This window comes from Oncorhynchus mykiss, chromosome 5, assembly GCF_057628025.1.
Source record: "Oncorhynchus mykiss isolate SJ-2025 chromosome 5, ASM5762802v1, whole genome shotgun sequence".
Lineage (NCBI taxonomy): Eukaryota > Metazoa > Chordata > Actinopteri > Salmoniformes > Salmonidae > Oncorhynchus > Oncorhynchus mykiss.
The window spans coordinates 80,596,944-80,609,005 of record NC_143026.1 but is presented as its reverse complement, the minus strand read 5'-3'; the positions used below and the strand labels follow the sequence as shown (position 1 = coordinate 80,609,005).

Below are 12,062 nucleotides of genomic sequence, written 5' to 3'. Positions count from 1 at the left end.
ATGATGGAGAAACCTCACCCAGAAATGAGATGATGGAGAAACCTCACCCAGAACAGAGATGATGGAGAAACCTCACCCAGAAATGAGATGATGGAGAAATCTCACCCAGAACAGAGATGATGGAGAAACCTCACCCAGAACAGAGATGATGGAGAAACCTCACCCAGAAATGAGATGATGGAGAAACCTCACCCAGAAATGAGATGATGGAGAAACCTCACCCAGAAATGAAATGGTGGAAGAAACCTCACCCAGAAATGAGATGATGGAGAAACCTCACCCAGAACAGAGATGATGGAGAAACCTCACCCAGAACAGAGATGATGGAGAAACCTCACCCAGAACAGAGATGATGGAGAAACTTCACCCAGAACAGAGATGACGGAGAAACCTCACCCAGAACAGAGAAAGTGTTTGTTTAACCCAGACAACCCCTTCAGTCTTGGCAGCTGTTGTTTTTTTGTTCATGTGTAATATCACATAATGAACAGCAAATTAGCTGTGATCTGGCGGGAGATAACAAACGGCTAATCAGAGAATGCTGGAATGTCTGCATCTTAACAACTAAGTAATGCTTTGCTGTGCAGGGCAGGCCTTATGAATGAGAGCCTATTTCCTTTGGGGCCCTCAGTCGCATACCGACAATCCTCCTCTCACCTGCTGCTAATTTGTCTCTCAGAGAGAAGAAGAAAGGAGAAAGAAGAAGCAGAAAGAAGGAGAAGAATAATGAGAAGAATCAAATCAAACTTTATTTGTCACATGCGCCAAATAAAACAAGTGTAGACCTTACTGTGAAATGCAATACTTACAAGCTCTTAACCAACAGTGCACTTCAAGAAAGAGTTATGAAAAAATTTACCAAATAAACTAAAGTCAGAAAATATAAAAAAGTAACACAACAAAATATCAATAATGAGGCTATATTTGCGGGGGTACAGGTTAGTCGAGGTAATTTGTACATGTAACTAGGAGTGAAGTGACTATGTAAATACTCCGGTGGCCATTTGATGAATTGTTCAGCAGTCTTATGGCTTGGGGATAGAAGCTGTTAAGGAGCCTTTTGGTCAAAGACTTGGTGCTGCGATACTGTTGAAGAAGAAGAAGAAGAAGAAGAAGAACAAGAAGAAAAAGGAAAGAGAAAGAAGAACAAGAAGAAAAAGAAAGAAGAAAAAGAAGAAGAAGAAGGAAAGAGAAAGAAGAAATAAAAAAAAGAAGAAGTAGAAGAAGGAAAGAAGAAGTAGAAGAAGAAGGAAGAAAAATAAGAAGGAGAAGAAGGAAGGAGAAAAAAGGAAGAAGAAAGAAGAAAAATAAGGAGAAGAAGAAGAAAACAACGTAGAATATCGGTCAGTTTAAGGTTTTTCTCTCTCTCTCTCAAATATCTCTCTCTATCTCTCTGTGTATTGTGGGAGTTGCGTGTCTAAGGGTGCTAAACGAGACCAGATAAGTGGATGGGGCCCATCGCTCTCACGCACTGGGACGACCGCACAGCACAACAGACCAAAAAAAGATACCAACTCCCATCGGACTGCCTGATGCATCCTGGGGCTCTTATTTAAAATAGTGAAAGAGAAAGCGAGAAAGAGACAGAGACATAGAGATGGGGTGGTTAGAGAGAGGGAGCGAGAGAGAGATAGAGAGAGCGAGAGAGAGAGAGATGGGGGTGGTTAGAGGGAGAGAGAGACAGAGAGATGGGGATGGTTAGAGTGAGAGAGAGAGAGAGAGAGAGAGAGAGAGGGAGAGAGAGAGAGAGAGAGAGAGAGAGAGAGAGAGAGAGAGAGGCCCTGAGAAAACACCATACACAGGTGAAGGCATTTTCATGGTGTGGAGCCTTATCTAGTGTTGAATAATTGAGAAAGGGAAATGGGATCTTCCATCTCTCACGCCACTCTGAACAGGGAGATTTCCACATGACAGGACTAGTGTCCATGATGGCACAAGGTACATAAGTTAAGTACATTGTGTAAGAAGGAGATAGATAGACAAGAGCATAAATGGGAACTGGATCGGGATCGCTCAGTGACCATAGTCTTCTCTTGTCATTAATAAGTCAGGGTCAACATTCACTACACATCAGGATCGTTAATTGCAGGCTTTGACAAGACATTTGTGTATGTATCGTTCATAGTGATTTACACTATCCTTTTAATAATAACCAATATTAAAACTACCAAATAAAGTTCACATCAGTGGTAACTTAATGAAACATCTGACATCTTTAATATATAATGTGTAAAATAGAGTTGTCTGAAATGTGTAATGGATGACCAGGAAGAAAATGTGTTTCCACAGTGCTGTGGATGGTAGGAAATCAGTGACCTTTCACCAGGCAGAGGCAGAGGGTATATCTCAATTTGTCTTTCCTTGATTCCTCATGTCCTGTCTCCTTGCCTCCTCAAAACACATTGGAAGAGAACATCCAAGGCCCCTCCCCTTCAGATCTTCTCCACCAATATTTTTTGATAAGGTTGCAAATAGAGAGGACACAAGTAATCAAGGAAAGATTGAGAAAGATCCAAAGAAGCACAAGTCACAGGAAGGTCAACATCTTCACTGAGGGTTCCCTGACCCTTGACCCTTAAACTGTCAAATTGGAGGACCATCTGAGTCATTCTAACCAATCGTCTGGGGTCAGGTCACCTATGACTCTCCATGGCTGTCTCTCTCTAGTCGGGGCGAGCCGGACAATGAGCCAGTGGTCTGCCAGCAGACAAAGCAGCAGTTCTATGCTTCCTATGTTTTTTTTCTGGACGGAGGAAGCGACTCATGCTCACAATGTGAGAGGGGCTTTCTGTTGGATCTGAGATGGAGCCGACGATAATCTGTGGGTTTATTGTGAAGATGTCGAGACTCAATGAAGTTGCATATACAATACAGTAGGGCACTGAGAATTAGAAAGTACAACTGAATGGAGTCATGAGAGCGAAAGCTTTGGTCAGAGAGAGTGAAAGAAAACTGTGAATGAGGCCGTTGTCAAAGTAGCGCCATCATCATCTCAACTAAGCTTGAAGTAACACACTTTACTAAAATAGGGAGAGAAAATTATAATGAGGTGCTGAATTATAACGATGTCTCATAAACCAAATTATATAATATCATACATGTATCATAAACCAAATGATATAATATCATAAATGTATCATAAAACAAATTATAGAATATCATAAATGTATCATAAACCAAATTATAGAATATCATAAATGTATCATACACCAAATGACACTATATAATATCATAAATGTATCATAAACCAAATTATAGAATATCATAAATGTATCATAAACCAAATGATATAATATCATAAATGTATCATAAACCAAATTATAGAATAACATAAACCAAATTATATAATATCATAAATGTATCATAAACCAAATTATATAATATCATAAATGTATCATAAACCAAATGATATAATATCATAAATGTATCATAAAACAAATTATATAATATCATAAATGTATCATAAACCAAATTATATAATATCATAAATGTATCATAAACCAAATGATATAATATCATAAATGTATCATAAACCAAATTATATAATATCATAAATGTATCATAAACCAAATTATATAATATCATAAATGTATCATAAACCAAATTATATAATATCATAAATGTATCATAAACCAAATGATATAATATCATAAATGTATCATAAAACAAATTATATAATATCATAAATGTATCATAAACCAAATGATATAATATCATAAATGTATCATAAACCAAATTATATAATAACATAAACCAAATTATATAATATCATAAACCAAATTATATAATATCATAAATGTATCATAAACCAAATTATATAATATCATAAATGTATCATAAACCAAATTATATAATATCATAAACCAAATTATATAATATCATAAATGTATCATAAACCAAATTATATAATATCATAAACCAAATTATATAATATCATAAACCAAATTATATAATATCATAAATGTATCATAAACCAAATTATATAATATCATAAACCAAATTATATAATATCATAAACCAAATTATATAATATCATAAATGTATCATAACCCAAATAACACTATATAATATCAGAAATATATCATAAACCAAATTATATAATATCATAAATGTATCATACACCAAATGACACTATATAATATCATAAATGTATCATAAAACAAATGATATAATATCATAAATGTATCATAAAACAAATTATATAATATCATAAATGTATCATAAACCAAATTATATAATATCATAAACCAAATTATATAATATCATAAATGTATCATAAAACAAATTATATAATATCATAAATGTATCATAAACCAAATTATATAATATCATAAATGTATCATAAAACAAATTATATAATATCATAAATGTATCATAAACCAAATTATATAATATCATAAATGTATCATAAACCAAATTATATAATATCATAAATGTATCATAAAACAAATTATATAATATCATAAATGTATCATAAACCAAATTATATAATATCATAAACCAAATTATATAATATCATAAATGTATCATAAACCAAATTATAGAATATCATAAATGTATCATAAACCAAATTATAAACTGGGTGGTTCGAGCCCTGAATGCTGATTGGCTGAAAGCCGTGGCATATCAGGGCATGACAAAACACATTTTTACTGCTCTAATTATATAATTAAGCAATAAAACCCCCTGGGGTTTGTGGTATATGGCATTGCGTTGTGCATAAGAACAGCCCTTATCCATGTTATATTGCCCATATACCACACTCCCTCGGGTCTTATTGCTTAATTATATCACATCATATCAGAAATGTAAAAAGCTTTGGCTCACATTGGATAGATGGTGGTCATCTTGGCAGCTGCGTAGCCAGGCTTACAGACTCCCTCGCTGAGATTACCATACTTGTACATCAGCTCCAAAGGTCTGTGGTACAAAGAGGAGAGGTCAGAGACAGAGAAGAGGTCACGCAAGAGGAGAGGTCATAGACAGAGAAGAGGTCACACAAGGAGGAGAGGTCAGAGACAGAGAAAAGGTCACACGAGGAGGAGAAGAGATGGTGTGTGAGCATGAATAGAAGCTTTCTAAAAGCCTAAAAAGCTACACAAGCCTTAGAAAATAACCAGGAACATTCTGCATAACTGGAACTGTTAAGAACAAACAACTAGATCATTGAACCTTTGAATCCAAAAAATACATTTTGATTAATATTTGATGGCTCTGTACTGTAAACAAATATCTTAACATGTCTTTAATCTGTCATTGCTGTGTACAACTAACTGTAAGTCTAATGCACAAGTAGTTTTGGTATGCAATGTGGAAACACTTCAAATCATTCATACTGACCTGTCACAAAGGTATTATAACAGTTCATCCATCTTGCTAATGTGATAGTGTATATGATACTCTATCATAATACATGATACTCTATCATAATATATGATACTCTATCATAATACATGATACTCTATCATAATATATCATACTCTATCATAATGTACAATACTCTATCATAATATATGATACTCTATCATAATGTACAATACTCTATCATAATATATGATACTCTATCATAATATATGATACTCTATCATAATATATGATACTCTATCATAATACATGATACTCTATCATAATATATCATACTCTATCATAATGTACAATACTCTATCATAATATATCATACTCTATCATAATGTACAATACTCTATCATAATATATGATACTCTATCATAATACATGATACTCTATCATAATATATGATACTCTATCATAATATATCATACTCTATCATAATATATCATACTCTATCATAATATATCATACTCTATCATAATATATCATACTCTATCATAATATATCATACTCTGAAAGAAAACAGTACAAGATACTGTATCTACTGTGGAGGTTGGGTTAACAAGATCAGAACTCCTATACGTTTGATTTCATGTAATAAAAGCCAACGAATAAAAGGATAACATAAAAAGGTTAGGACATGCACAGATGGCCTCCCTACTTAGCTTAGGGCTCAAGCCTGAGAGCATGATACCCCCAGTTACAACTTTATCTTGATTATTGTCCCGTCATATGGTCAAGTGCAGCAAAGAAGGACCTAGTTAATTAAGCTGCAGCTAGCCCAAAACAGAGAGGCACATATTGCTCTTCATTGCAATCAGAGGGCTAATATAAATACTATGCATGCCAGTCTCTCTAGGCTAAGAGTTGAGGAAAGACTGACTGCATCACTTCTTGTTTTTATAAGAAACATCAATGTGTTGGAAATTATAAAATTGTTTGTATAGTCAACTTACACACAGCACTGACACACACACTTACCCCACCAGACATGCCACCAGGGGCCTTTTACAGTCCCCAGGTACATAACAAATTCAAGGAAACATACAGTATTATACAGAGCCATGATTGCATGGAACTTCCTTCCATCTCATATAGCTCAAGTAAACAGCAAACCTGGTTTCAAAAAACAAACAAAGCAACACCTCAAGGCCCAACACCTCTCCACCATGTGACCTACTTGTTGTGTGTATGTACTGACATGTATGTGGAACTGATAGATGCACACACACATACTACATGTAAAGTTTTTAAATGGAAAGTATTTTGTCTGTAATGTCTTTCCTGTTATGTTTCAGACCCCAGTAAGACTAGCTGTTGCCATTGGTGTCAATCCTAATAAAATCATCAAGAAAAAAAATCTAAAATCTAAACCCTAAAACCGTTTTGACTGAAACAGCTGCAGTGAATTAATGCACAAATATAAGAAGCCAATTGGTGAAAACAAGTCTTTCACCAAAAAGGGAGGGAAGCTTTGTTTATTTTATGTAGGCTCTCACCTCTCTCCGTTGAGTCAGTGAAACACAAATAAAACCTTTCAACAGACTACGTATCTACGTATCTATCCATGGGCCAGTGTGTGTGGGGGAGAGACAACCTGTTGATTGTGGAATGTATACTGGTGGAAAGAATCCCTCACATTTCACCACACCTGCATCCAAAATGGCACCCTATTCCCTATATAGTGCACTACTTTTGAACAGAGCCCTACAAGCCCTGGTCAACAGTCGTGCACCACATAGCGTGCCATTTGGGACGTATCCCAGGAGTTACAGTATCCCTCCATTTCCAGCAAGCTAAAGATAACCCCTAGAGGCCCCTAAAATTATTCAGACTTAGAGATGACTCAGCTTGACAATGTAAAATGGTTTCTAGTCGAGGTGGGGCTGGTCGTTGGTGAGGGCACCAGTTGTTGACAGATCGTTCGTTAAGAAAACGGAAAACAGTTCACCTCACAGGGAGAGGTTACATTCCAAATGGCAGCCTATTCCATATGAGCCCTAGTCAACACTAGTGGTGTAAAGGGAATAGGGTGCCATTTGGGAAGCTGCCAGAAGGCCTGGTTCACATTTTTAGTACCACACACATTGGTATTAATTACTGCTCTGAACAGCCGCTTTTAACCTCATTAATAACCTGATGAGCCTATGGCTTAGTCAAATAAACAGAGAGGCTATTGGACGAGCAGCCAGAGGAACTAGATCAGGAAAGGTGGGACCCAGCACCATAGCATTGTAATACTGTATAATAATAAGCTATTCCACTTACAGTAGCAGACACTTTTGAGTGCAAACACTTTTAGTATTCAAGGGTTTTTCTTTATTTTACTATTTATTACATTGCAGAATAATAGTGAAGACATCAAAACTATGAAATAACACATATGGAATCATCATGTAGTAACCAAAAAAGCTCTAAACAAATCCAAATATATTTTATATTTGAGATTCTTCAAATAGCCACCATTTGCCTTGATGACAGCTTTGCACACTATTGGCATTCTCTCAACCAGCTTCATGAGGTAGTCATCTGGAATGCATTTCAATTAACAGGTGTGCCTTGCTAAAAGTTCATTTGTGGAATTTCTTTCCTTCTTAATGCGTTTGAGCCAATCAGTTGTGTTGTGAAAAGGTAGGGGTGGTACACAGAAGATATTTGGTAAAAGACCAAGTCCATATTATATCAAGGAACAGCTCAAATAAGCAAAGAGAATCAACAGTCCATCATTATATTTTGATTTGTTTAACACCTTTTTGGTTACTACATGATTCCATATGTGTTATTTCATAGTTTGATGTCTTAACTATTATTCTACAATGTAGAAAATAGTAAAAATAAAGAAAAACCCTTGAATGATTAAGTGTGTGCAAACTTTTGACGGGTACTGAATAACACACACTGTAACACACAAAAAGAAGTATCTTGCGAAATGACTCAAAGCAGTAACATAGTCTTTGCAGCAGTGGTGTAAAGTACTGAAGTAAACATGCTTTAAAGTACTACTTAAGTAATTTTTTTAGGCATCTGTACTTTACTATTTATGTTTTTGACAACCTTTATGCCACTACATTCCTACAGAAAATATGTACTTTTTAATCCATACATTTTCCCTGACACCCAAAAGTACTAGTTACATTTAGAATTTTCAGGTAGGACAGTAACATGGTCTAATTCACACTCCCTACTGCCTCTGATCTAGCAGACTCATTAAACACAAATACTGCATTTGTACATGATGTCTGAGTGTTCGTAAAAATACATTTAAAAAATAACATTGTGCTATTTGGTTTGCCTAATATAAGACATTTTATGTATAGCATTTACTTTTAGTTTGTACTTTTATTCAAGTATGACAATTGAGTACTTTTTCCACCACTGTACTTAAGTACATTTAAAACCAGTTACTTTTAGATTTTTACTCAAGTAGTTAATTGAAAAAAATACAAAATATCCTTATATTGAAGACTTTTTGCAAATCCAATCAGTTGTGCCCAGTGAGATGGTCTTAAGAGTTTGACGACTGTTGAGGTTACCCAAAACATACATGAAGATCATGTAGCCAAAAACACAAAGCAATGTGAAGGGGTAAAGCACAATACTGGATAAAATAATGTATTAAGGGACTACTTACAGATTACCACCCAGCTTCAGCAAGAATCCCTGTTTGTCATACACTAGATTGGCAGAGAGAAAGAGAGATGAAGTATGTCGTTGATAATGAAAGAACAAGGAACAAAATTAAACATCGCAAAACAATTGAATACAAACTAAAACAAAATTAGTTTAGTAATCAATGGTTACTTTGATATTCATCTGTGGAGAAATGATGGATCATCTATAGACGAGGACCAAGATTCGTAGGTACCATAAAGCTTAAAATAACAACTACAATCTGTAAAGTGGAAGTCAATAAGAAACATTTAATTTTGTGGAACTTTCTGTTGCAGCCTGGGTCATAGGACACGCCATAGACCATGAGGCAGTAGTTCATGAAAACATGTGTCTGTCTGCAATCATTATATCATATCAGAGGTCACAGTAGCCGTCCTTTAATCTGTCAATGACTGTTTCCTATTTGCCCTTTAGATACAGGCCAGCTACATTACTTAATGGGAGTGGAATAGTAAAACAATGGTGGATGGAAAAGGACAGCACGCAGGGCATCATACTTGCTCTTCTTAATGGTCTGGCTGGCAGAAGAACCAGGGCTAGCCAAAATGTCTCTCGATAAATTACTTTATGTCATTTAGGTTAACTGATTTACTGAAGTCAGGATAACCTAACCTCAAACAAAGCTTCCTCCATTCACAATACCAGGTTAAAAAAACAAGTATTGTTTCGAACCCAACATTTCCTGTAAAACAGAAGTAAACAGAGGGATTGTTCAAGCTTGTATTTGAAAAACAGCAGAGCACAAAAAAACACAAAGGGGGACAGATTTTTAACATTTGCCGGGCAGAAATGAAATTGACCCAGAAGAGACCAGATCTATGGCCTCTCATTAATACTCCAGTTACTGTAGTTATCCAGCTCTTTCATGGTGCTGGTATCTGCCTGCTGAAGCAGAGAACTCAGTAGGCACCGCTGCTTAAATGGAAATGAAGCATAAAGAAAAAGAGAAGACAACCAGTCGGCGGACTTCAAGAACACGGAAGATAAAGCTGTATGTTGATCTCTGGCTGCGTGACTAGACCACAGTGTTTGTGTGTGTGGGGGAGGGGGGGGGGGGGGTGTCCTCTGGTGAGGTCCATGGAAGGCTGATGGGATTGGAAAGTTTCTGTGAAGTGTGGTGGGTTGGTTAGGGAGCAAATGAGGAGGTGCTTGATATTATTGCTGGGCTGAGAGAGGTTTGTTCTAGCAGTCGTTCCCTGACGGGAAAGCAGCAAGCCTCAAGTCAGCTCTAGATTCTGGGTTCTCGATTCTGGAAGCCAGAAGAGCCCATGGGTCCTGCTCTTACAAAGACATCATATCTCCTCATTGCAAGGTAGATTTGTGTCAACTATAGGGGTTTTGTATGTCACATTTTTATTTCCTCTGGCAAGGTCATTTATTAGGTTGAATGATACACATTGTCACTTTTCATTATGAAATTAAAAAGAAGAAGAATTCTCAAAGGACAGTGAATAATTCACAGATTAAAAGTGAAGTTTACATACAAGAGAAACATTGAATGACATTGTACTTTTCCAGCCATTATTTTCCTATAACAATAACTATTGCAGATTCAGTCTTCCCAGCCTGGTGCAGGTCTACAATTTTGTTTCTGGTGTCCTTTGACAGCTCTTTGGTATTGGCCATAGTGGAGTTTGGAGTGTGACAGTTTGAGGTTGTGGACAGGTGTCTTTTATACTGATAACAAGTTCAAACAGGTGCCATTAATACAGGTAATGAGTGGAGGACAAAGGAGCCTCTTAAAGAAGAAGTTACAGGTCTGTGAGAGCCAGAAATCTTGCTTGTTTGTAGGTTACCAAATACTTATTTTCCACCATAATTTGCAAATCAATTCATTAAAAATCCTACAATGTGATTTTCTGTTTTTCTTTTGTCTGTCATAGTTGAAGTGTACCTATGATGAAAATTACAGGCCTCTCATCTTTTTAAGTGGGAGAACTTGCACAATTGGTGGCTGACTAAATACTTTTTTGCCCCACTGTAGATTGAATAGTACAGTGACCACTATTATCATCTGATAAGACAGGTATATTATTTACAGCAGTTGTCATCAATTCATCAAAAGATGAAGGTGTTTGTTCACGAAGTGTAAGAACACCTGAAAGTGAGTACTATGAAAAAGCCAGGCTGTTTTAAAATGCAGATGAGTTCCTAAGATCTACAAAACCTCCCAACATGGATTCCTGCTTTATTAACCTGAATCTATACTACCTGAGTGGAATAATCGTCCCAAGGAGAAAACTATCCAGGTCTGTCTATGAAACACAAGAGTTAAGTTACGCCTTAAGGTTGTAAGTATTCAGTTATATCACGCTGGACAAGCGTCTATCCAAGGGAATACCAAATCAAATCAAATCCATATTTATTCATCACATACACAGTTTACAGCAGGTACAAAAAAGTGCAGCAAAACGCGTGTGTGCTAGGTCCCTCAACATTACAGTACCATAGAATTGGTCCGCCCATCACAGAACATTGACTTGAATGAGAAAGTCTGTTTCAGTAATTCTATGGGGAATACAGTGCGAAAACAGGTGGTTGATTGAGTAGTGTTAGTCATAGGATTTGATATAAACAACAAGCCATATTAACCGCTGCCCTCATTATTTCCACTTACACTACCAACACCCTCTCTCACAAGACCACATCCATCTCCTGTTCTGTTGCTACTAGGCAGCTAGGCTAGGCAGCTAGGCTAGGCAGCTAGGCTAGGCAGCTAGGCTAGGCAGCTAGGCTCTACCACCACCAACATCATCATTCACTGTTTGGCCTAACTGGGTTAAAACTCCAACTGGGTAAAGTGTTGCTAGTAAGTAGGACCACAGTGCAAATCATGAGATAAAGCAACAACCCTGAATAAAAATAAACTTGTTACAGCTGTGAAAGGGCTTAGATCAACACGACACTGAGAGTGTTTATTGTTCAGACTAGGAGAAACAGATGACACAATGATTAAAAGGAGAAGTAATTCTATCAAGTTTACACAGTTGAAAGGCTTGGTTTGGGGGTTTGGTTTGCACATCATTGGACATTCAGGAGTC

At 36.3% G+C, this 12,062-nt stretch overlaps 1 protein-coding gene across 11 annotated transcripts in view; it reads right to left on the bottom strand.

The window, feature by feature from the left end:
• The window catches only part of st3gal3a (ST3 beta-galactoside alpha-2,3-sialyltransferase 3a), a 79,472-nt gene that overhangs the window by 46,177 nt on the left and 21,233 nt on the right, over nucleotides 1-12,062 (bottom strand). For 8 of the 11 annotated variants that reach the window (XM_036978484.2, XM_021604472.3, XM_090236099.1 and 5 more), the window contains 2 exons: nucleotides 8,981-9,023; nucleotides 4,828-4,920 (listed from right to left, as the gene is read on the bottom strand). In XM_036978484.2, coding sequence (XP_036834379.2) covers nucleotides 4,828-4,920; nucleotides 8,981-9,023 — 136 coding nt within the window. The remainder of the gene's footprint in view (nucleotides 1-4,827; nucleotides 4,921-8,980; nucleotides 9,024-12,062) is intronic. The other 3 variants (XM_021604470.3, XM_090236101.1, XM_090236102.1) reach the window with 1 other exon arrangement.